This window comes from Urocampus carinirostris, chromosome 13 (assembly GCF_059441175.1).
Source record: "Urocampus carinirostris isolate Australia breed hairy pipefish chromosome 13, RoL_Ucar_1.0, whole genome shotgun sequence".
NCBI lineage: Eukaryota > Metazoa > Chordata > Actinopteri > Syngnathiformes > Syngnathidae > Urocampus > Urocampus carinirostris.
In genome coordinates this window covers 24,895,200-24,923,154 of record NC_142361.1, presented here as the reverse complement: position 1 = coordinate 24,923,154, position 27,955 = coordinate 24,895,200, and the positions used below count along the sequence as shown (strand labels likewise).

The 27,955-nt window shown below is 38.5% G+C and overlaps 1 protein-coding gene across 1 annotated transcript in view; it reads left to right on the top strand.

Moving 5' to 3' along the window:
* The window catches only part of col19a1 (collagen, type XIX, alpha 1), a 223,093-nt gene that overhangs the window by 108,282 nt on the left and 86,856 nt on the right, over positions 1-27,955 (top strand). The window contains exon 15 of the mRNA XM_088351663.1: positions 8,817-8,861. Coding sequence (XP_088207789.1) covers positions 8,817-8,861 — 45 coding nt within the window. The remainder of the gene's footprint in view (positions 1-8,816; positions 8,862-27,955) is intronic.

The window sequence follows — 27,955 nt, the reverse complement described above, 5'->3', positions numbered from 1 at the left end:
TTCGTCATTTTTCCTCGTAATTGAGAATTACATCAAGCCACATAATTGGATTGTTTCATTTTCTCACATAATTGAAAGTTAGATCAATCCATAAAATCTGGTAATTTCATTTTCACTCATACTTGAGAGTTAAAATGATCCAGACAATCCAGTTGTATAATTTTGACCTTTGTGAGTTAAATTGATCCAGAAAAACAGGCTTATTCATTCTTGCTCTTGATACACGTTAGATCGATCTGAAAATTCGGTTATATAATTTTATCTCATAATTGAGAGTTACATCATCCTAAAAATCTTGCTCTGGCCTTTCGAACTTTAAGTGTGAGTTATATCAATCCAGAAAACTGGGTTATTCCATGTTCACTCATAACTGAGAATTAAATCGATCCAGAAAATTGAATTGCTTGATTTTCTCCTGTACTTGAGAGTTAAATCCAACCAGAAAACTGGATTGTTCCATTTTGACTCGTATGTGAGAGTCAAATCGATCAAAAAACTTGGGTTTCGTCATTTTTCCTCGTAATTGAGAATTACATCAAGCCACATAATTGGATTGTTTCATTTTCTCACATAATTGAAAGTTAGATCAATCCATAAAATCTGGTAATTTCATTTTCACTCATACTTGAGAGTTAAAATGATCCAGACAATCCAGTTGTATAATTTTGACCTTTGTGAGTTAAATTGATCCAGAAAAACAGGCTTATTCATTCTTGCTCTTGATACACGTTAGATCGATCTGAAAATTCGGTTATATAATTTTATCTCATAATTGAGAGTTACATCATCCTAAAAATCTTGCTCTGGCCTTTCGAACTTTAAGTGTGAGTTATATCAATCCAGAAAACTGGGTTATTCCATGTTCACTCATAACTGAGAATTAAATCGATCCAGAAAATTGAATTGCTTGATTTTCTCCTGTACTTGAGAGTTAAATCCAACCAGAAAACTGGATTGTTCCATTTTGACTCGTATGTGAGAGTCAAATCGATCAAAAAACTTGGGTTTCGTCATTTTTCCTCGTAATTGAGAATTACATCAAGCCACATAATTGGATTGTTTCATTTTCTCACATAATTGAAAGTTAGATCAATCCATAAAATCTGGTAATTTCATTTTCACTCATACTTGAGAGTTAAAATGATCCAGACAATCCAGTTGTATAATTTTGACCTTTGTGAGTTAAATTGATCCAGAAAAACAGGCTTATTCATTCTTGCTCTTGATACACGTTAAATCGATCTGAAAATTCGGTTATATAATTTTGTATCATAATTGAGAGGTAAATCGACCTAGAAAATTTAGCTATGGCCTTCAAATCTTCAATTTATGTTATGTTAATCCAGGAAACTGGGCTATTCCATGTTCACTCATAACTGAGAATTAAATCTATCCAGAAAATGTAATTGCTTGATTTTTTCCTGTACTTGAGAGTTAAATCCAACCAGAAAACTGGATTGTTCCATTTTGACTCGTATGTGAGAGTCAAATTGATCAAAATAATTTGCTTTTGTCATTTTCACTCATGATTGAGAATTACATCCATCCACTGAATTGGATTGTTTCATGTTCACACATTATTGAAAGTTAGATCAATAAAAAAAAATCACTCATACTTGAGAGGTAAATCGATCCAGACAATCCGGGTGTATAATTTTGAACTTAGTGAATGAAATTGATCCAGAAAAATGTGTTTCCTTTTCACCTATAGTTGAGAGTTAAATGGATCCAGACAATTGGGTTAATTCCTTTTCACCCATAGCTTAGGTTTTAAATCGATTTAGAAAATGGAGTTATTTAATTTTCATCCATACAGTAATCGAGAGTTAAATCAATCCAGAAAACACAATTGCTTCATGTTTACCTGTAATTGAGACTTAAATCCACCCAGAAAGTTGGAGTGTTCCATTTTTACTTATAATTTAGAGATAAGGCAATCCAGAAAACTGTGTTGTTTCATTTTCACGCATATTTGCAAGTTAGATTAATCCAGAAAATGCAGTTATTTCATATTTACCCGTAATTGAGCATTTTACGGATTCATAAAATTAAGTTATTTAAATTTCCTTTATAATTGAGATCTAAATTGATCTTGAAAAAAAATAATTAGTGTTAAAAAAAGTAATTTATTTATACCTGTACTTCAATATTGACGCTAATAGGCATATAAATACTTCAATAAATGAAACACAACGTTAGGTGCGCGTAATGTGTTCTTTCTGTCCACAAAGTCAACTTTAATTCATCTTTCGCTGTCTTTTCTCTCTCCCCCCCCCCCTTTTATTTCCTTTTCCTTCCCCCTTTCCTTGCAACTCCCACTTTCTTTTGGAATCACAGCATCGCAATCGCTGTTGCTAAGCAACTCTCGCCGTCCTATAAATTTGACAAGCTAACGCGTGATTATTATTTGATGGCCACAGTGTGAAGCTCTCATTCAGCTCATAGCAGTCGATTAGAAGCGGGCAGGTAGCAAGGACAAAAGGAGGAGTGAGGGACCAAGGGGTTACCGGGGTAAAGATGAACTCCCTTCTTGAGTACATTAACGTCGGTGTGTATTCATCAGAGCAACTCTAAAAGCGAAAAAGCCTTAAAAGTGAGATACAATGCAATCCGGGTTAAGTGGCGATTCAATAACGTTGGTGGTAAAGCCGCATTAGGGACGGGAAACAAAGCAGGGCTGCAAAGATGGAACTTGTGTCTTCATTTTTGCCGATAATTGAGAGTTAAATGGATCCAGAACATTCATTTTGAACTATTATCCATCCATTGAGTATCTGCACCGCTTATCCTCAGTAGGGTTGCGGGGGTGCCGGAGCCCATCCCAGCTATCATCGGGCAGTGGGCAGGGGACACCCTGGACCAGTGTTCCCTCTAAGCTGCGCGCGTGCGCAATTGCGCACTGCTCGCACATTCTTGGCGCACAAGAAATTCTAGCCAGTGCACAAAAATGAGGGCTCAAAATTACTAATTAAGAAGCGACTAATGTCAAAGTTAGAGTGCATGAAGGTAAAATGCATGGGTTCCCCTGATGTTGTGTCCTAAATGCAGTATTCTGAAGTAGAGTCGAAGGAGAACGAAGTTGAGTAAAGTTAGTAGAGTTTGTCGGGGAACCGGCTTCTTCAGCTCGGCTCACTAAAAGGAACCGGCTCTTTCGGGTCCTAAACGGCTCTTCGGGTTGTTTTTGCTTCTTTAATCCCAACAAGACCAAATTATTGTTATTTTATTTTCGCCAATATTTTTTCAGAAATTTTACTTTTGAGTGTTAAATAGATCGAGAAAAGCTGGTTATTTCATTTTCCCTAAGAGTTTAGAGATAATTCAATCCAGAAAATGTGTTTATGACAGGTTGAACCTTAAGTGTGAGTTAAATGTATGCAGGAACCTGGGTTACATGATAATTACTTATATTTAAGTTAAATTTATCCAGAAAATTGGGTTGTTGTATTTTTACCTGTAATAAAGGGTTCAAATTGATCCAATGTAGGTCCTATCAATTTTATTCATGCCTGAAATTTTAATTGGTCCCAGAAATGTGGTTATACAATTTTGATTACAAATGTGGGTTAAATTGATCTACAAAATTTTGTTGGGAGTTTAATGGATCCAAAAAATTTAGATACTTCACTTTGAACCATAAGTCTGAGTTATCTCGAACCATAAAATTCTGTTCCATTTTTTAAATAAATTGAATGTGATCCAGGAATTTAGGTTCTTTAATTTAAAAGTATCTATAAAATTGGGTTATTTCATTTCCACTCATACTTGAGAATGTAATCAAGCTAGAAAACCGGGGTAGTTATTTTCACTCATAATTGAGAGCAACATTTATCCAGAAATCTAGGTTGTTTCATTTTCACCCATAATTGAGGGATGAATTGATTCAGGACTTTTTATTTATCCTCACCAGGTAAAGGTAAATCGATCCACAAAACTAGGTTATTTCATTTTCACCAATAATTTAGAGAGAAACTAATCCAGAAAATTGTCTTGGTTCATTTTCACCGAGAATTGAGAGTGAAAATCAATCTAGAAAATGTGGTTATAACATTTTGAATGAAATGAAATGAAATGATCTGCATTTATATAGCGCTTTTCAAGTCAAGACTTCCCAAAGCGCTTTACAGTGTGCTTCACATTTCCCAATAGCGGCCGTGCAGCCATGCAAGGCGCTAACCTGCTTATTGGGGGTATTAGGGGTTCAGTGTCTTACCCAAGGACACTTGGACATGTAACACGGAGGAGCCGGGATTCGGACTGCGATCTCTTGATCCCAAGACGAGCGCTCTACCTCCTGAGCCACTGCCGCCTCTACTGAGGATAAGCGAGTTAAGTTAGGTTTAACTCACCTGGGTATTTCATTTTCACACATAATTTACAGATACATTTCTCTATAAAATTGCGTTATTTCATTTTCGCTCATAGTTAAAAATTAATTTATTACCCTTTTACCCATAATTTAAATTTCAATTGATCCAGGATATCGGGTTGTCTTAATTTCACCCAAAATCTTATCTGTTACTGCAATAATTTAACCATTTATTTTCGATTATTATTTCAGGTTTTAAATATAACAACTCATTCAAACAGTCCATTTAAAACGGTTAGGTCAAAAAAATATCCCAATTCGGGTCAAAAGTAAACCCACTCTCTACTTTCCATAGTGATTAAAATGGGCACTAATAACGGACAATTTTCCTCAAATGGGAAGTGAAACCTTTTGAACCTTTTACCAAATGATAGCTCCGAGCTAATATTTGTTTAAATGCGGAATTAAACAAAAAACCCACATATTATCTTGGAGTTCATTTGTCGAACCCTGTAGCCGCGCTAGCGCTATTTATCTTCATTCTAATGCTCAAAGCACACGGTCAGCATGCACTTTGCAGTTGAAAGCAATGTTAGGTCAAATGTGAAGAAATGATTCCCATGCTTGAATAATTCATGCCATGCTTAGAATAATAAGCAATGAAATATTCATGCGTTAAATCACTTATCTCTGTAATCTCTGTTTTGTTGCCATGTGCTCGGTCGCAACGGGGGTCAGTACGGTCAAAAGCCTCTCTTACCTTTTTGTTTTCATTCACTTTAAAATCAAATAAAAACAACGAATTAATGCAACGTTGTTTTTGTAGGGATTATACAAAAGTGTGCTAATTATAAGAATGACAAAAGTGTTTGTCATTTTGTTACCATATAATTGACTCGATAGCGCTTATTATTACTTGTATCAAAGCTCAAGTGTGTATTACAGAGTCTTGGGAATAACGGCGTTATTTTTTTACTTGTGTTTTCGTGCGTGGGTTTACTTACCATGTGTGTGTTTACGTACGTTTTTTTGTGCATGTTTATGTACGTTTTTGTCAGTTTTTACGTATGTTTACGAACGTTTCTGGGTGCATGTAAGTGCGTTTTTGTGTATTTACCTTTCTCTTCGTGCATGCATGTATGCATGTTTTTGTGTGTGTTTACGTACGTTTCGTGTTTATGTAAGTTTTTGTCGGTGTCTACTTGCACATTTTGTGTGTTTTTACGTGTGTTTCGTGTTTTTGCGTGTGTTTATGTATGTTGACGAATGTTTCTGGGTGCATGTATGTGCGTTTTTGTGTATTGCCCTTTCTCTTCGTGCATGCATTTATGCATGTTTTTGTGTGTGTTTGCGTACGTTTCGTGTTTATGTAAGTTTTTGTGGGTGTCTACTTGCATATTTTGTGTGTTTTTACGTGTGTTTCGTGTTTTTGTGTGTGTTTATGTATGTTGAAGAATGTTTCTGGGTGCATGTACGTGCGTTTTTGTGTATTTACCTTTCTCTTTGTGCATGCATTTATGCATGTTTTTGTGTGTGTTTACGTACATTTCGTGTTCATGTACGTTTTGTGTGTTTTTACAAGTGTTTTGTGTTTTTGTGTGTGTTTACGTATGTTTCTGGGTCCATGTACAGTATGTGCGTTTTTGTGTATTTACCTTTCTTTTCGAGCATGCATTTATGTATGTTTTTGTGTGTGTTTACGTACGTTTCGTGTTTATGTAAGTTTTTGTCTGTGTCTACTTGTATATTTTGTGTGTTTTTACGTGTGTTTCATGTTTTTGTGTGTGTTTACGTACCTTTTTTGTGCGTTTATGTACGTTTTTGTCCGTTTTTACGTATGTTTACGAAGGTTTTTGGGTGCATGTATGTACGTTTTGGTGCACTTACCTTTCTTTTCGTGCATGCATTTATGTATGTTTTTGTGTGTGTTTACGTACGTTTTGTGTTTACGTACGTTTTTGTCTGTGCTTACTTGCATACTTTGTGTGTTTTTACGTATTTTTCGTGTTTTTGTGTTTGTTTACGTACGTTTTGTGTTTACGTACGTTTTTGTCTGTGTTTACTTGCATATTTTGTGTGTTTTTACGTGTGTTTCGGGTTTTTGTGTGTGTTTACGTATGTTTTTTGTGCGTGTTTATGTACCTTTTTGTCTGTTTTTCCGTATGTTTACAAACGTTTTGGTGTTTTGCCAATAGCCAATATTGTTATTGTTAGCTGCTCCGTGTAAATAACGCTCTCTTTGTCCGTCAGTGACGCTTTCCACATCTGGTCATGCAAGTGAATGTCACCCAGTACCGTCGTCATTCAGGCATTTTTCTTTTTTTTCTGTTTCTTCCTCTAGTCACTTATTTTAGGCAGTTGGCTGCAGGCTATGGCTCAATACTGGCCACTATAGTTATCTACAGCTGTTTCTGCTTCGTCCTTTAGTGTCACTCGTGTACCATAGCTGGTCAAACAAGTAAACCTCTCTAAGTCACATGATTTAGGCACGGACAACTTTTTTCACTGTTTCCTCCCCTAGCCACTCATGTTAGCCAATTGGCTGCATGCAATGGCTCACCAGTTGTACTAATTGTATGGTTAGCTTTTCCGTGTACATTTAGCTTAGTTGGTCCTTCAGTGTCATCCACCTTTCACAGATGGTCATGCGTTTTAGTAGCTCCTTTAGTAGCCGCTAAAGTTAGCCACTTACACCTCCTTAAAGTTAGCTCTGTCCAAGCGTACATTGTAGAATTCCATGATTCAGGGTCCCAGCGCTAGACAATTTCTATTTTGCATTTGCAATCTTTTATTGTTTTTTTAGTAGCTTCTTCCGTTAGCCGTTCAAGTTATCCAAATATTGCAACGTGGTCAACTTTAGTCTTCCATACTGAGTCTTCTTTGAATTGCACATGCTCTACTTCCATTCTGAGCTACAAGGACCACTAGTGGTCATTTATTGTAAATCACAAAACATTAACATTAAAGGTAATTTTGCAAATGTCATTGAGATTACCTTTCAAAATTCGTATAAATGTTGTTGCCATCGGTCCATCAAACATGATAAATAGAGAAAAGTGCACAACAGGACTGATATTTACCCGGCTGCACCTTTACCCCCTTTGTTTGCATGCCCCTGTCATACTTTGAATGCACGAAATTCACACAGCACAAAAATACGAATAACCGTGATTAGAAGTGACAGTTCACCATGAAACGGTTGGCTTTTGTCAGTGTACTTGTTAAGCCTTATAGTCTGTAGCCCATAGTATCTTTTATTGTGTCTCTATTAAATTTTTCTAACAGTATTTCTGTATGATTGTATTCATAAACTAAAACAGTGCTGATTTTGATACTCTTAAACATGCTGTGCATTTAAGGGACAAGGTTCCTTTGGACATCGCATTGGCACGATTGTCTTGCAAAAGTCGTCTGATCCCCCCACATTCACTCTTTTTGTGCAAAATTGACTCTCTGAGTCCGCTTCTTCTTTATTTAAAATTTCATTCTGATTTTTACTTTCTTGATAGATGGTCAAATATTGATTCCCTGCTTTACTTTGGATTTGGAAGCATTCAGCCCGCCCTCATGGACATTTTGCGCTAATGTTTCTTAGAGGTATGCAGTAATTTAAAATTTCTTTGATCCTAAAAATGTGATTTAGGGGGGAAAAGTTCATTTTTTTTGCTTAGATATTTCAGTACAATTGTATTCTTAAATGAAGACGGTTTATTTATTTTCCTACTGTACAGATTTGCTTGCTCTTAAACATGCTGTGCCTTTAAGAGACAACTTGATGTTACTGCTGTTCATTTATATGAAAGATTTCAATGTGGGGGTATTATAAATAAACACAAATTTCGCAGGTTTCCCTGCTCTTAAACATGCTGTGACCTTAAGAGACAATTTGAGTATGTAATCCCTGATCTTTTAGTCTCTTGACGTGTTTAGCATGTGTTTACCTCCTTTGTTGTGCTTAAAATGTTCACTAATCATATGACTTTTTGCTACAGAGTGGATTTATTTGCTCTTATACATGCTATGCCTTTAAGAGAAAATTTGATTTTGGGTTAAAAATATATATTTTTTTAGCTTGACTTTTGCACATTTTAAACAATCGGGTTTAACATGGACACCAGAATCATGCTAACTTTAGTTTTCTTGCAAAAGCATTATACCTCATTAAGCACACTTTCAAGGCTCTAAATGCTTTTTTCTGCAAAACGATCACTTCCCCCCGACCTTGTTCGTCAATATTGAACGGCTGGCGGATTTCTCGGGCTCTTTGATTGATGCGGCAGGGCCCGGCACAGCTGGAAGAAGAGTCGGCGAACCGGAGGAAAGAACAAAGAGCGTCGGGCCACACGGGGTGCAGCAATTAAGCTGTTTTCTTGTTGTTAATTAAAAGCAAATTAGAGAGTGCGACAGGAGTTGCTGTCAAGCTTTATTTGCTGGCAGCGTGTGTTCGGAGCAACACCTGTTGTCAAGTCTTCATGCTCTCATCCCCGTCTCCTTTATTTGTCCTCCTCAGGGGCGCCGAGGAAAAACTGGAAAGCCGGGACCAGAAGGCAAGACTGTGAGTGATGCTCCCTAACATACACAACTCTGGACTAAATAGTACAACAAAATTAAAAATAAAATGAGTAGGGCTTATGGCTAATCATATCAAACAAAATAGCACAATAAATGTTTAAACAGTTTGTATTGTACGGGGACAGTGTGTATTACTTGACCACTAGATGGAGCCACAGTTGGGATTAGTGGTTGGGCTAGGCTAGCTGCTAATGTTAGTCGTTACCTTTAGCAGCTAGTGTCTGCAAAGTTAGCAATAGTGACTAGTTGTCAAGGTTAAAACTTGAGATTGTATTAAGATGAAGAAAGGAACACACTCTGAGTTGGAGTTTTAGGTTTTTGATAGGCCTTCCATTGGAGGCGCGTGGTTCCAAAATCAGCTCAGGAAGGAATCACACTCCCCCGATGGCTAGAGACTCATTCATTTGGGAACCCCTGATTGGTTTAAGCGAGATCACATGAATACATGAAACTAATCTGATCGGTTTGGACATAAAACACATGTTTAAACAAGGTGAATAATGCTGGTCGCTAAATGGCGTGCGAGTATAATAAATGAGCAATAAGGATAGTGAAACTTTGTAACACAAAAGGTCTCTGTAAGAAGAAATGAATTTAGGAAGGGAGGCAAGCTCTCAAACGGGCTTCCCGGCATTTAAGTCAAGGCCATCTTGATTAATAGTTAGCAGGCCCCAAGAGGATACATTTGTTGCAAGGATACAACCAGCACCTGGATATATTCTTTGGCTTTGTTGAGGTACTTTGAGGATAACAAGATACAAAGGGATATTCAAACTATAATCAAACTACATTTTCCCTTACACTAGTGTCTGCTGTTTTTGCAAAATTGGCTACTAGTTAATGTCTCCGATGCTAGCAAGAGCAGCTACTGTCTGCAACACTGGCAATATGGTACTAGTAGCTCGGCTCGCTGCTGATGTTTGGATTTACCATTGGTGGCTAGTGGCTGCGAAACTGGCGTTAATGACTAGTGTATGCAATACTACCAAAAGGGGCCTGCAGCTAATGTCTGCGATGTTAGCAATAGCTGCTGGTGTTTGAAAAAGCGGGCTAGTGGCTAGGCTAGCTAGTTTCTGATGGTCCTAGCGGCAGCGTCAAAGAAAATATATGTCGAATCTTGCCTGTTGTAAACGCTGAACAGAACTGAATCACCCGATAAGCTAAATCTAATGATGTTTGTCTGTTTTTACTCCATGCAATTAAAGTAATGTATCATTGGCCTAGAGAGGGATGGGCATGAAGAAAGATCGTGAGATTCTGATTTTCTCATTCGCGTGTCCGTTGAATTTTGTTTGAAGACAATGTTGGTAAATTAAGAGGCTGCGGATAAAGTGCTCCACGAGAAGTTTTTTATTGGCAGGACAGATTCTGGAGACCACCACAATTCAAGTATTCAATAGAACAACAGGAAACCAAAACTTCATGCTTCTGCATGCACTTTGACATTGTGGTTTCTTGACATCAGGCTGAACTTTGTTCTTTTGCTTAAAGTTCCTGATATTATTTTGAACTTGTAGGTTGCATTGAAAATCTCATCTCATCATCTCATTAGCTGTACCGCTTATCCTTATTAGGGTCGCGGGGGGCTGGAGCCCATCCCAGCCATCTCCCGGCAGTGGGCAGGGGACACCCTGAACTGGTTGCCAGCCAATTGCAGGGCACACGGGGACAGACAACTCACTCGCTCAGTCACACCTAGGGACAATTTGGACCGGCCAATTCACCTGAAATGCATGTCGGTCGTGGGAACCTCCTGCGTGGGTTCAAATCCAGCTACCGGCCTTACTGTGCGGAGTTTGTATGTTCTCCCCGTGCTTGCGTGGGTTTCCTCCGGGCACTCCGGTTTCCTCCCACATTCCAAAGACATGCATTGAAAATATTAATTTATAATAAAATCCTATATACTTGATGTACAGTAGTTCTAAAGTAATAATAGTCCGTAATAATAGTCTGTGGTTTGCAATAACCTGTGCAGCCCTTTGAGACTCTTTGTGATCAAGGGCTATACAAATAAAAATGACTTGACTTAAAGGCACCACCAGGCTGTACTTGCCCAAGCCACACCACAGCAAATGGTGTCCCTACGATCCTAGTGGTTTAGGGATCAAACCATAATGCATGATAATGCATATCTGCAGTAATTGCAGATGAGTCTGAATCACAAACAGCTACTAGCTTTTATTAGATTAAGAATCTAAATGAATTTAATTTGGCTTTAAGAATTTACACAAACTAAGAAATTCATTAAAAAGAAGAAGAAACTACATGCAAGTCTTTTTGGTGATAACTTTGAACTCTTTAAAGTCAAAGCACACCCAGAAAGCTTTTATTGTCTGCCTTTTTTGTGTTTTTATCTTCTCCTTAACAATCGAAATCAATCCAAGCTTCTGTTTTGTTAATAGCTCACTTGAGGCCCAAAACATACGATGCGTTAAAAGGAGACTGCTCATCAGACTCTTAACCGCCTTGGATGTCAGGACAAACACTAGCGCCATATTGCGCCGACGCTTCGGGTGTCCAATTATTTTCACAGGCTATTGCCCTGATTGCGCTCCCGATCAGGATCAAGGCTTTTCCCTACTTTATCGAGTCTCCCAGATTCCGAGGTGATCCCGTCCCGCTTCCGTCGCTGTTCTGCTCTGTAGCTTCAATTATCTTTGGTATAATTGAGCCACTCGCCGTTAAACGTCTCCCACATGGCTCGTTGTTAGCCGGGCCTCCTTTACAACTCGTAAAAGTTGTAGGACGCCGAAGACCAAGCAGAAGACGGCGTGACATTTCTGAATGACAAATACTTGATGGTACTCTTGGCATGTGCCAGAAGACACCTTTGTCCTATTGAACATTTAAAGATGACAAGCAAAAGGGCCCAGTGTTGCCGGGCTGATAGAGGATTGGAATCGGATGCTTGGAATCTTCAGTGGCTGCCAGAGGGCATGAGACCCCACAAATGAAGTTGTTTCCTGATTTTTTTGGGGGGATCTAGTAGTGGTGCCTTGACACAAAACCTAGCTAAAGACTCTCGCGGAGGCCAAACGTGTACTGTGTACAGTTTCACAAAAATCAGTTCAGCTGTTTTTGAGCTTATAAAACACATACAAACACAAACATGCGCACACACGCACAGATCAGGATTCATACAGGAGTTTACATTTAGATAAATGCAATGTCTCTCTCTTTGGACAGGCTAAACACAACCTGTTTCTAGACATCTATTTTTTTCAATAAACCCGGAACAAATTTAGCCCAAATATTAGTGTCCAAAGAATGTCATGTTATCTTTTGGGGAGGATGCACCCGAGTGCAGAGAACCAAACTGAGTGACAAGTGAGTTATTGGGGGTGAAGGTAATTAACAAAAAGCGCTCTACACATTGGAGGAAAGTTAAAAAAAATGACAAACAAAAAATACATCCCGTAAGAGTTAAGGAAGTACAGGATCAATCAAAGACAAGGTTGAGAAAGATAGGCAGGCAGGACAATCAAAACAGCAAGCAATTATCAGAATACAGCGTATTTAGGACTGCGCCGACAACTTCTGCTTTCCTGATTAGAGTCAGTTGAGGGTAATGATCAGTTGTGGGTTCCTCCCATTCCTCCCGTCCGTCTTTCTGTTTGCACATTCTGGTGGACAATCCTATCATTTAGTATATTGCTAATAACCCACCCAGTAGCAACTGTTTGAAAAGACTCAGACATCAAGAGACGACAAGACTGTGTCCAAATTGAATTGAAAACTAAAAGTTGATACAATGTCTCTTTCAAAAGATAACTTTTTGGGCGCTTAATTTGAACAAGGTAAACACGACAACTAATTTTGTACTAATTTGGAACAAAGTTGATGGGCCAGATACAACCCAAAGTCTATATTTGAATTAAATTACGTATAAAATCAACGAGGACCCAAGCCGGTTCACAAAATGGGCTCGACACATGGTAGGAAGGGAGAAAACAATAAGGAAAAATATGTCCTGGAAAGTCCAGGGTCCATCAAAGACCAGGTCGAGCAACATACGCTGGCAGGAAAATAAAAACTGCTTATGCTGTAGACACAGTCCTTAAATAGCCTTTTATTGGTTAGAGTCAGTTGTGCTCAACGGATGTGGGTTTCTTCAATCTGTTTTTCTGTTGACATCTTCTTTAGGGCGGAAGCGACAGTTGGTGTAATGTTTGATGTAAAAATAGAGAATAATAACTCGTAAAGTTGAAGAACACCGAAGATGGAGTGAGAGAGGGCGTGACATTTTTAAATGACACATTTTTGACAGTACTCTCGCTAGGTGCCGCCCGGCGTGTGCTGCTTTTCTTTGGTATTGACATTTATGACTCACCAGTTTTCCCCGAGGTTGTATCTCAGGGTGGAATTTATCTATTCAAAACAGCCAACAGGCTATCATTGGCTCCTGTCCTTTGGCATCAGGAGAGCGCAGGCGGCTAAGGGCGAGCAGGTGATTTTCAATGTCATATTAGAATCACATGGTGACAGGAGTGTGTGTCAACAGGGCACAAAAAATCGAGACACAAAGATGATTCAGAGTGTGTCTCCTCGCAAAGCTGAGAAAAAAATATTGTACAATTGCCTATAACTGTGGCCTTGTTCAGTCCTTTGAGACTCATCTGGGATCGAAAGGCGTAGAGTGGTACCTCTACTTACAAATGTCTCGACATATGGAAGTTTCAAGTTACGAAGGACTTAAACGGGGAAAAATTGCCTTTAGTTACAAAGGCGTTTCAGGATACAAAGTCAAAAATATAGTACAGTGCACGCCGCTTCAAGAGTTCTACCTGCCATTCTGGTGTGTATGCACGAATCCCGATATGATCCTTGTGTGTCCCCCTGCTTTGTAAACGGTCTACTGTTCTGTACCGCTACGAAGAGCCATCATTCGCAATGGACCCCAAGAAAGACGTGCAGAAAAGTGGAAAAGGAGAAAAGAAGATGAAGAAACTTTTTCTGGCCATCGAAACATCGATAATAGAAAGGTATAAAAACACAACATGCCGTGCAGGAGGAGTTCAGGGACTACAAGGTAGAGGACGCAGCAGCCATCATTCCATCAGCCTCAATAAAAGACAGAGTGGCAAAGCTTCATAAAGTGTTGGATTTTGAAGCAAGGAATCACACCAAAAAAGTGTTGACTGGTTGGGCTATTGCTCAATGATTAACAAATGCGTCGTCCTCCAATCAGGGTTATTTTCGTAATTAACAAAAAGCGCTTCACAAATGGGAGGAGAGGAGAAAACGATAAAAAGAACAAGTCTGAAAAAACACCGCTGGAAAATTCAGGAAATCCAGGATTGATCAAAGACAGGTATCAAGTGCAAAGCTTTTGCTGTTGCCACAGTTGGCGTAGTCCTTAAATACGGTGTATACAGACACTGCCCTACTTATGAGCAGTCAGACATACAAACAAGGCAACAAATACATTTGGAACATGTTTGGCTAAATCCAATACATTTATAGATGTGATATATTTGGACTGAATCATGTCTAAAACCACCGGACCAACTTTAGCCCAAAGCCAAACGTCCAAAAGATTTTCTCTTATGTTTCGCAGAGGTAGACCCAGGTACACAAGCTGAGTGACTAGGATTATTGGGACCAAAGGTAATCACCAAAGTCTCACCGTAAATTAAAAGAGGGGAGAAAATGAGAAACAAAAATCAAAGTTCGGAAGAACTCTGGCAAAGTTCAGGGAGTCCAGAATCCATCAAAGACTGGTATCAAGGGGTGGAGAAATATACACAGGCAGCAACATCAAAATGGCAAGCAACGATCTGGCGCCTTTTGCTGTTGACACAGTCCTAAAGTATGGTTTAAATACCAGTGTGAATGCGTCATTGGTTTTATGTGCCCATATCTGGCCTATGGCTTCTTAGTGACCATGACCGGAATCTCTCAATCTTCACCCCCAAGTCAGATGAACGATCGCCCATCGTTATACCTACCTTGACCTTGACTGTGTTTATATTCAAGCTGAGAAGCTAATATCAGTCAGTTCAAGCTTCCCGGTGCTCTCGAGTTCCCGCTGCGGACCCCCCGCAACGCATCCCATCATGACTCACCATCCAGCCTCAAAACAGACAGACGGTCATTACGTACAGTACCTTTTCAAAACGGCAGCGCAATCATTTTCACGAGGCCCGGAGGTGTCGTAGCTCACAGGAGGCGCTTAACATATGTGCTGTAAAACATCCCCCTGACATGGATCTCACAAGGCCCCCCGCCCGCATACCCCCCACCTGCCCGACACCTCCCGCCGCCAACTTGAGATGAAGCCAAGAGTGCAAATTAGAAGGCGAACCTCTTGACTGCGCTGTTGATTTCTCGTATTGACATGCAGCGCGCCCGCTCGGATCGCCGAGTCGTTTTTCGCACTCTTTGCCAAGAGGAAAAGGGGATCGGGGGGCGGGGGGGTGTCAGTTGGCCGACCTTGACGAGGAAGTTGTCTGCATGGATATGCGCATAATGTGCTACAAAATGACGATGCATGTTTGGAGGTGCGCTATGGCTAGTTGTGGGGTCTGCGGTTATGTAGTTTAGTGAGATTGATAAAAGATACTCCATACCTTTCAGCCTCCCCGTATTAATGATTGATGCAATTCTTTTATCAAGCGATGATAAACCTAGCAAACACAACACGGCACCTATTTACTCACTGCAAGAGAGACTGAGTAGAATACCGTTACATACCTGTCAACCTCCACGGCTCCATGTTTTATTTTCCCTTACAAAATACAAAATAATCATACACCATAGTTTTTATTTCAAACGTGTTTATTTATGTGGTTTAATATGTTATTTTGTACATGTGTTTCGTCATATCATATTTATTGTTGATTAACATTTTGTTGTAAGATACTGAGTTGCTCGACATGAATGAGATTTATTATAAAAAAAGTTCAAAAATGAAGTCGCTTGGACGTTCACTGTAGAAGGAAAAAAATACATGCAAATATGATTAAGTAAAATAATACATTTTGTTATTCAAATTATTAATTCATTTTCTCCATTAAATTATTGTTGGTAATATACCGATTAAAGGGATAACCACAAACCTGTCTTTTTTCATTTTCTCCTTTTATACTTCCTTTTTTTCTCATTTTCTTTATACAACAATAATGATTCGTAATATAATACATCAAAGCAAGTGAGCCGTTTGAGAGCCGGCTCTCTTTAATGAGTTGAGCCGAAAAAGCCGGTTCTCTAAAAAGAGACGGACTTCCTTTCACTGCATAGCTACCACATGAAATCCGAGGCGGCAGATGCATGCGCACAGTAGCATCAAACCGCTCGCTTCATTTGCAATGGAAAAAAAACCAGACAGAGGCTACCGCGGCAAACTCGTTTGACTTGATTGACACGCTGTTTCCTCATAGTCGGTGTATACCGGATGGTACCCATAATTGACAAATTTGCGTTTTCCCGTACAGATTTTCTTGTACATTGGACACGTCTTAAAATGCATAATAAACGTACTTTGTACGGCAAAAACATATAGGTTGACAGGTATGCCGTTACAATATTAGCAAATTTATCGTGACTTGTTTACCTGACTGCCCATTTTGCACATCTGGTTAGCTGCTCCTCTTGCACTCTTTGCACTACTGTATAATACTATACATAGCTATAATTATTTAGTATATTATTAGTACTTCAATACTCCAACTCAATACAACATTTTATTTATATCTGTACATTCAAGGAAACTGTGCGGGTCAGATGTATCGATATTTCGTTCTGTATACACGTGTACAAGAATGACAATAAAATATATCTGAATCTGACAATGTCGTCAGCTACCAGTGAAGGAGACAAAATGTGCAAGACGAGATAGGTCAAACAAAACACATTAAAAGAAAAAAAAGAAATGAAATTGTTATACGGCGTACACAATTTGAAATTATCAATAAAAACCTGATAAATACAGGGAAAACATATAAGTTGAGAGGTTTGGTACTATACAATAGACCCTAAGGACATGACGTCAATCCATTCTGAGGTAAACATCTCAAAGTGTACCCTATGGTTGTGAATACACTGTACTCTTTTGTTCACTTACTAAGTGAAAGGTAGCATGACTCATACAAGCCATTGACTGGGAAACCATTGATAGTTCTTCATCTATATGTCACTCACAACGTACTTACTTCATGGACTGGAATAAAAAGTTTCTTATTCCAACACTGAACATGACTTGGCAAAGTAAAATATTACATCCTTGGGTAGTTCACTCAATTTCTCGACTTTGTAACCCCACATAAAAAGACGCAATCACAGCATGAGTGAGCTACTTACACGCCCTCCCACAGTTTGAATCTCACGCACAGAAAAAAAGCAAAACCTTCCGGGAAGACGCTGTTCTCATAAATCTTCGACTCTGGACGTTTTCCAACAAGCCCCGGAAGAAAGTAGCTCAGATAGATGATGCAGTAGCTCACAAGGATCCCAGCAGGTGTCTGCTAACAGACATATAAAGGACACAATTGTGTTAAGGGTAGAGGACAAAAGTGTCCTGGAAATAGAGATTTTGTTGCAGGTTATTTCTTGTATTTGTCATGTATTATGTTGTGTATTTTGTGACAACCAAATGTTATTCAAATGAAGGGGTGGGTCAAACTGGCTGAGCTCTGCACCTAATGGTTGATTAGTGTCGTATTTGATTGGTTTGTCACTAATCAACCAATAGGTGAAAAGCTAAGGCAACTGGGCCTCCTCCTTATGTAACTGCGGTGTACCTGTCCCACTAAAGATCCACATTCACGCTGGACTGGATGATGAGGTTTTTATTATAGTTGCTGCAAATGAATGAGTCACAACACATGGTAAGCTTCTCTGCTGGCTTTGACCTCTTTGATCTCGTTGACAGCTCGCTGTTAGACTGCCCTAAACATATCAAAGAGCTTTCTTTTCAGTTCACAAAAAATACATTTTAGAATATCAACCATCACAATACATGTTTACATCCATTTTAACGAGATACTTTTAACAAGAGATCGTATAGTGGCTTTTTAATGTTTATAATGAATTCAACATATTTTGCTTTAGTCTAAATTTTAACCAACATCATCCTTTTTATATGTATGAGAACATAGAAATAATAACAAGAATGAGTATAAAAACACGTACAATTTACCTGCAAATGAATGAGTCACAACACATGGTAAGCTTCTCTGCTGGCTTTGACCTCTTTGATCTCTATAAAGGGAATTAGCCTTTTAGCACAACATGCAACGTCCGGCAAAACTAACATAAAAGGCGACAGAAACAAAATGAAATTAAATCCAAACAGCTTGACAACATCAATCACATTACTGTGCATGTTGAGAGATTTGTCAGCTGTGGTTTTAATGTTTAAAATTAACTTTTTTTTCGGAACACCAAGAAATCATGTCTTACCGTTAACAGCTCGCTGTTAGACTGCCAACAAACCCTGCCTTTCGGTCACATGTCAAAAGCCAAACCAAACCTTACCCCATACCAGCAGGTGGCACTGTTGGACTCATCATTGCAGGACACTTACACAAAAACTATACAACATATTTCAGCAGGAATTTCAATAAAACAAAAGTTATTATTACACCCGTTACACTTATACTAGTAACACTTTGTTGTGACAAAATAAACGACAAAATACATGACAAGATACACGACAGGATCATGTGTTATTTTGTGAACGGCAAAATACAGAGACAAAATACAGTACATGGCAAGATACACGACAGGATGCATGACGCGGTACTTGTCATGGTACGTGTCACGGTACGCGACAATATATACGACAAAGTACAAGACAACGTAGATGACAAAATGCACGACAAGATACTGGATAAGATACATGACAGGATATAAGATCGGATCCTCGGAAGGACAAAGTAAACGAGGATGTACACGACAAAATACAGGAAAAAATACAATAGATACATCACAAAATTCCCGACTGAATACATGACAATATACACGACAGGATGCACAACATTGTACGTGACATGGTACCTGACAATGTACATGACAGGATATGGCAGATTTGGACAGATTTTGACACTGGCCTATACAGGATACACAACATACATGACCAGATACACAACAGAATTCATCAGAAGATACACGACAAGATACACGACAAAATGCACGACAAAATTTACAAAAAAATTCACAAAAGTACACGACAAAATACATGAAAAAATACACAAGATACAGGGCAACATACATAGAAAAATGCACAGCAAGATATATAACAAAATTCACGACAAAATACACGGCAATAGAGTACATGACAGAATGCATGACACGGTACATGTCACGGTACTTGACACGGTACTAGTCACTGTATGCAACCATATATACAAGAAAGTAGAAGACAACATAGATGACAAAATGCACAAGTCAATGTGAATAAAATTATGACTCACACCACCTGGTAAGCTTTCTCTCCTGGCTTTGATCTCTTTGATCTCCGGCAAAACTAACATAAAATGCGACAGAAACAAAATGAAAATAAATCCAAACAGCTTGCCAACATCATTTTTTGCTGTTCCATATATTCCGTTACTCCCCAAGCCTGCACAAAATGTAGTAATTGTATTCATATTTTGTTTCTTTTGTCTTTTATTAGCATATATTGGTATTGGAGTAATCCATAAGTAATTGAAAGTAATCCAGTAAAAGTAACCCTACCCAACCCTGTGCACGACAAGATACTGGACAAGATACACGACAGGATACAACACGTGACAAAGTACACAAGGATGTACATGACAAAAAACATGAAAAAATACACAAGATACATGACAACATACATCAGGAAATACACAACAAGAAAAAGAACAAAATTCATGAATAAATACACGGCAATGCAGTACATGACAGGATGGACAACATGATACGCGACATGGTCCTTGACAATGTACACAACTTGATACACAACGTACATGGCAAGATAAATGACAAAAAGCACAAAAAAATTCAGGGCTAATACAGAATAAAAGAAACCACAAAATAACATAGGAAAAAAAACACGACAAAATACGTGAAAAATACACAAGATACATGAAGACATACATCAGAAAATACACAACAAGATACATAACAAAATTCACAGCTAAATAAACAAAAATAGAGTACATGACAAGATAAACGACAGGACGCACAACATGATACGCGACATGGTCCTCGCGTTGTACGTGACTGGATACACAAAATTCACGACAAGATACACGAAAATATACAAAACATATACGTCAAAACACACAAGTCAAGTCATGTTTATTTGTGACACGCTTTATCACAAGGAGTCTCAAAGGGCTGCACAGTACACAGACTATTGCAAACCACAGACTATTATGACACCATTCCCTGATCTAAAACCTACATGAGGGCAAGGAAAAACTCAAAAACCTCAACATGAGGAAAATGAAGAAACCTTGAGAAGGGACCGCACATGAGGTAATCCCCCTTCCAGGATGACCAGGCTGCAACATTACACAGATATTGTCAACATGAAAACCTCAGAAAATACACGACAAAATACACAATAAAATACAGGACAGAATAAATTGCAAAACAGATGACAAAACAAAATTCAAAAATAATGACAAAATACACGACCAAATACAAGACAAAATACTTTACAAATCTGTTTGCTAACAGACATATAAAGGACGCAAACAGTTAGGTTACAGGTAGAGGACAAAAGGGTTCTGGATATAGAGACGAAGTTCGCCAAAAGGGGACATAGGAATGGAGTTGGACTTACCCTAGCAAAAAGTATCGTTTGTACTTTGCTAAGTCATTGTCTATTAAACCTCACAGGGGGACATTTGACTTTTACATCTTCAGAACACACCTGTAATCTTTTTGACCTTTCCACCGATCTACCGTGGTGTCCCCCTAATTGTCCCCAAGGGGTCCATTACAGTAACTCATGCCTTGGTTGTAAAAACCGCTCATGAGTATTACATCAACTCCCAAAGCTTGGACGAAAATCAAACGAACATAGATCTGAAGACGAAACAAACGGACGTCTTTCTTCGGTTTTAATAATTGTCTTTCCCGGTTGGATGTGAGGACACGGATTGTTTTCATCTTGATTTCAAAGTGGCTTTTGAATCGGAGCTCATTTCAAGTCTCATCGGGCATCGCTTGTTTTCTATTGTACGCGGAACAAAGCCGAGTAATCGTTTGCTCCCGACTGGTCGCGTGATGGTCGTGGAAATTGCTCTGTTAAGGAGTTTCTAATCGATTTTTCCCACCCAAACTCCAGTTATTTCTCTCACGGCATGTGAGATATTGGATTTATTAGATGTAGAACAAGTATCACATGCATGATACTGCTATCTATCTATCTATCTATCTATCTATCTATCTATCTATCTATCTATCTATCTATCTATCTATCTATCTATCTATCTATCTATCTATCTATCTATCTATCTATCTATCTATCTATCTATCTATCTATCTATCTATCTATCTATCTATCTATCTATCTACAGTGTTCATTTTACCTGTGATAAATGATGGGTCCCGGGGACTCGCATGTTCAAAAATCTATGGGCCCCAACAGATATCTATGGGTCCTCAAAATGTATTGTTATATTTAAATTGTAAATCGGCTACAAATATATAATATAAATCTATATATTCATTCAGTATTAATCATCACCGTTTATTGATAATACAAATCAGTTATCACTTCGGGAGTTTTCAGTTCACAACAATATTGTACATCATACAAAATAATACTGCTGAAATAATTATATTAATCTATATTTTCATTCAGTTTTAATCATCACAGTTAATTGGTAATACAAAGCAGTTATCACTTCAGATTTTTCAGTTCACAATATTCTTCGTGGTTTGCTGTTCCGCCAGAGTTGTAATGTCTTCTTAAAGTCCAATTGCAGCAACGGAATTTCCATAGCTAATTTGTGGCTTTCATTGTCGTGTTGCCGATTGAATGTGCTCTTCTGAAAGTTCGTATTGCGAAATGATTTATGCAATCCAGTTTTTTTGTCACCCTGGCTACACGCATCACAGAACATGTAGCCTCCTTTATCATCCTCCTCATTGCGTAACCAGGAATATAATTGAGTCAATTTTGGCAGAAAAGTCCTTTTCTTGCTAGGAGTATTCTTTTGTTTATTTTCTTTCGTCGAATCGTTCGCTTCAACACACGTGCTTTCCTTGCCGGAATTATTGCCGTTGTTATCACTCTCTGCATTATGTTTCGGCTTATTACTGACACTGATAAATGACCAATTTTGTGTTGATTTTTACCTAATACTGTTTTTTCGGAGCCATACTTAACCTTCACTCGACGACAAGCACCACAACAATGACGTAATCTCGAAGCAACGCAATCTCTTTTGCCGAGATCGGCGTGCAGATGAAATCTCGAACCGCGAGACCAAAACAACAATGGCAGATCTGCATGACGAAAAGTTTGGAGTGCGATCAATCTTTGTAAAAAAAAAAAGTAATCGGGTAATAATGTCAATTTTGTGTCAAAAAAGTTGCGTCCCGGGGAAGCACGTTGACTCGACACAAGAACACTGTATCTATCTATCTATCTATCTATCTATCTATCTATCTATCTATCTATCTATCTATCTATCTATCTATCTATCTATCTATCTATCTATCTATCTATCTATCTATCTATCTATCTAGATCGGTGGAAAGGTCTATCTATCTATCTATCTATCTATCTATCTATCTATCTATCTATCTATCTATCTATCTATCTATCTATTTGCCTGTCTGTCTGTCTGTCTGTCTGTCTGTCTGTCTGTCTGTCTGTCTGTCTGTCTGCCCACCTACCTACGTACCCACCCTTCTACCTACTTATCTACCCACCCACCCTGGTCATATCCCTGGAGAGGGGTTTACCGACAGCAAGACAAACACATACACAAAAACAAAGAAAATAAAAAAGTAGCGAACAACCCAAACCAAATGCCCAAACACCCGAACAAGTTAAGCACCTCGGCACCCAAGTCGGTCATGCTTTTGTCCCTCCGGATGAAAGCGGCCATGTCACTCGTGTCAGGGTGACACAACACACTCTTATGTTCAACAGTAAGGCCCGACAGATTTCACTGGTTTACCCCTGCTGCATCATATGGGTGCCCTGCCCATCCCTTAGAACTCGTCCAAACATCCCACTATCCTTTCAATACGGCTAAATAGATACAGAAATACACGGTTAGGCTAGGGGTGCTAAGGTGCCATTGATTTATATCGGGATTTCTCGATAATTGCGATACTACAATTGCAATATAATTGATGATTGAGATTTCATTATATTTCATTAAAAAAACACCATAAATCATTCATTTCTGGGACAATAAACCATGTTCCAACAACGCACCTCGGTCTGTGTCAATCAGTCCGGAAGCTGACATTTATTCCAACTGAGACAATGAGAGCGTAACATGTACACTGTCCAACAGGTTTACAGCTGCAAAATGTCATGGACTGAAATGTCAACGTCTTTCTGGGAACTGTAAAAAAAAACAATGGTGTCTATAGTTTGGATTTAAAATTCATGGGCGCCAGCCTTAGTTTTTGTTGCTGGTGTTCTTCCTCCATTTTCCACTTCTGTTTGCTTTCCCGAATTTTTGGATACCGGGTATGACGTCACTAAAATCGATTCCGGGGAGAAACTTTGATTTTAAAAACCACGAAACAAGAAATCACGATATATACATGAATCGGTTTATTTGGCTCACCCCTAGTTAGGGCGTCTCTAAATTACGATTACCGTAAATTCCGGACTATAGAGCACACCTGATTATTAGCCGCACCCATGACATTTTAAGGGGAAAAACGATTTTGTCCATACACAAGCCGCACCTGTATATAAGCCGCATGCACCCACATCAAATAAATACGAAATTAATCCAAGCCAAACTTCAAGTCCCGCGAATGAAACTAAATGTCCTTCATCGAAGCACACAGTCCACAAATCACAGCCGCCAAAATGAACGTAAAATGATATAGGTACTTAAAATTTGTTGCAGACCTGCAGATTCTGGGTCCCCGTTGATAGTAATCCAAGGAAAAAAAGTGTATATTTCCAAAGGTAAGGGTAGGAAAAATATATATCCATTATTGTCCACCGTGTCCACAAAAACTCACCTTTACCGGTCTCCACTTTCCCATCAGCCCGCATTTGTTCCGCCCCTCTATTTTAATTTGCTCGTGTAGAATAAGTCTCTCAAATAAATACAAATAAATACATTACAAAAATATACAGTTGCAAATACATATTACACATATTTACAAAGAAAGACGGTACATCGAGAGAGTTTTCAAAGCTTTAATAATAATAATAATAATATAACTTTCATCCTAAACCGTGTCTTTGGGAGGTAGCCTTACGCTACTAACAAGACGATCGCATACCTGCTAATTAGTCTATTAAGCAAATAAATGCCGTAAACGCTAGAATCACGGTAGACTAACCGCTTCTTCCTCCTTGGTATTGACATCTAGATTGTCTTTCTCAATATCGGAAAGAAACATTATCATGATGACGTCGTTCCACGCTCCCTTACTTTAATACATCCCAACAATATACCCGTTTGCTTTTAACATGGAAGCTGCGTCACGAACTTCTCTTGTGCAATTTGCACGATGAGGGTATGTTTACGTTTATAAATTGTGATCTTCCTCGGAGCATATATTCCACCGGTCTAAATCTTACCTATCATACTCGAGCGCCGCTGGCGCCCGTTAAAAAAATTACATAAATTGGTCGAATCTCTGAATAAGCCGCAGGGTTGAAAGTTTAGGAAAAAAGTAGCGGCTTTTATAGTCCGGAATTTACGGTAATTCACGATACAACGTAGAACACCTCTATTTTCTGCACTTTACGACAACAACAACATACCTTATGATATTTTCACGTTACGATGCAAAATACGATGTATTTTTTCAGCCCCCGCTAAAGTATTTTCCGGATCATTGGACATAAACCGATACAGCGTTTAAATATTATTATGTTCGGATGTGGAATTCAATGATTTTTTTGGGCCATTCATAAAGAAATTTTCCCAACCACAGGACATACACCAATACAGCGTCCCTACCTTAAAATATTTGTACGTTACAATGTGGAATACAATGTTTTTCTACCCCTTAATACGCATTTTGTCCCTATCTTATTGTATTTTAAAGTTATGGTGGGTAATACAATGCTTATTCCCCTCGTTATGGCATTTCCCCCACCATACAACATTAACAACACAGCATCCCTGGCTTATGATATTTTCACATTACGATTTGTCATACTATTGTTTTCCGCCCCCCTTGTTATGGCAGCATACACCTATTCAAATTTGACCATTCAAACATCTTTTAATACCTTAGCCCAAGATTCAGGCATCTGTTGCTTTTTTTCTCACTGTTTTGTTCTCTAGCCACACATTGTTGGCCATTTGGCTGCTGAAATGTCTCCTTTAAAGTGACTTGCATTCTACAGCTGGTCATAGTGGGCAACTTTGCTGTGTTACATGTTTTAGACATATGGTGATTGTCATCTTTTTTCCACTGTTTTCTTCTCTAACGACTCATGTCTTTGAGTTATGGTAATTGGTAAATAGTCTACATTCATATAGAGCTCTGTCATTTAGTGTCCTGACAGTGGACAAATTCAAGATTTGACTGGCCTTTTAGTAGTTTCTACTTTCTTTTTTCCACTGTTTCCTTCTCTAACGACTCATGTCTCTGAGTTATGGTAATTGGTAAATAGTCTACGTTTATATAGAGCTCTGTCATTTAGCGTCCTGACAGTTGACAAAATCAAGATTTTACTGGCCTTTTAGTAGCTTCTACTTTCTTTTTTCCACTGTTTCCTTCTCTAACGACTCATGTCTCTGAGTCATGGTAATTGGTAAATAGTCTACATTTATATAGAGCTCTGTCATTTAGCGTCCTGATAGTTGAAAAATTCAAGATTTGACTGGCCTTTTAGTAGTTTCTACTTTCTTTTTTCCACTGTTTCCTTCTCTAACGACTCATGTCTCTGAGTTATGGTAATTGGAAAATAGTCTACGTTTATATAGAGCTCTGTCATTTAGCGTCCTGACAGTTGACACATTTAAGATTTTACTGGCCTTTTAGTAGCTTCTACTTTCTTTTTTCCACTGTTTCCTTCTCTAACGACTCATGTCTCTGAGTTATGGTAATTGGTAAATAGTCTACATTCATATAGAGCTCTGTCATTTAGCGTCCTGACAGTGGACAAATTCAAGATTTGACTGGCCTTTTAGTAGCTTCTACCGATATCAGCTAAAGTTAGCCGATTAAACTATGTCTGCCCAACTCCAGCTATTGGCTCTTTTCAGACGCTCCGGTGTTTCTAGCTGGCTTGGCATTTTGTTGACGCTTGTGGAGATTAACACCAGTTTTTATGTCCTGTTTCCAGCTTAAAGCAAGAGAAAATCGGAGTTGGATTTGTAAATTTTGCAAAGAGGTTCTATAGTACGTTTTTTACGAATGCGTATGCTCTATTCTTAACTACAACCAACCTCTAGTTTTAGATTATTACACACTGTCACTTTAATAAAGTGATTAGGAAAATTAAGCCAAGAAAAAAAGCGAAAGGAAAGCACATCTGTTTAATAAAGCTTCACCGAATTCAATTATTCCAGCTTTCACACCTTGCCTAAAATTGCAATACGACAATCCATCTGCTCATATCCAGGAACACTTTGCCGATTTAATAAAAAACGAAGGAAACAGAAGCCGGAGCTCATTAAAGGAATACAATCACAGCGGCTGTTGTCAAAGTAATTGGACGGTCGAGGCGACATTTTTGTTTTTCCGCATTCAAACGGTCCCGTTGTTAATATGCATAACCAGAATGGACTCTCAGAGGCAAGGTTGTTTGCAAGTTTTGGATACAGGAGGTCAAAAAGTGTGCAAAATAGCTTCAAAATAAGACGTCATTCCTGGTAAAAAGAACTTTCCTCCCCTGTTTCGATTTCTATTACAGAGGTATCTTGTTTATCATTCTGTGTACGTCACAGGGAAAGTGAAAGTACACTCCCTGTTTACTTTGACATTTCCCCCCACATAAGTGACAGAGAGAAATCCTATTAAAATGCAGGTAGGAAGGCTCACCCGCAATCATTAAGTGCCATCTAACGGAGGAGAGAGGAATGGAACGTAAGGAAAGTGCTGCAATGCAACAGGGGATTTTTTTTTTCATTCCTTCTACTTCCCCCCCTCGCCACCATCTTAGCTTTCTGTTCATTTTTAAGGGATTGCTATGTGCAGCAGCTGTCCTCGCCTGAATCTTCTCTATGTATTCTACATCTGAATTTGTGCTTTCCGTTTTTCCCATCACAAATTATATCGAACCGTACCAAAATTGGGCTTTTTTTTACTCCATTGACTGAAGAAAATTAGCTTAAATTGACTGAAGTTGTGTTAAATATAATTATTTGTGTATTCATCCATCCATCCGTCCGTCCATCTATTCGTCCAGCCGTTTGTCTGTCTGTCTATCTATCTATCTTTCTATCTTTCTATCTCTCTATCTATATATCTATCTATCTATCTATCTATCTATCTATCTATCTATCTATCTATCTATCTATCTATCTATCTATCTATCTATCTCTCTCTCTCTCTCTCTCTCTATTTATCTATCTATCTATCTATCTATCTATCTATCTATCTATCTATCTATCTATCTATCTATCTATCTATCTATCTATCTATCTATCTATCTATCTATCTATCTATCTATCTATCTATCTATCTATCTATCTATCTATCTATCTATCTATCTATCTCTCTCTCTCTCTCTCTATCTATCTCTCTCGCTCTCTCTCTCTCTCTATCTATCTATCTATCTATCTATCTATCTATCTATCTATCTATCTATCTATCTATCTATCTATCTATCTATCTATCTATCTATCTATCTATCTATCTATCTATCTATCTATCTATCTATCTATCTATCTGACTCGGACTCTGATTGGCTTCCTTTCACTACTTAAACCCACATCTATCTGTCACCTGTTGTCAGTCTGTCTGCAAACCTCAGTTTACACTACCCAA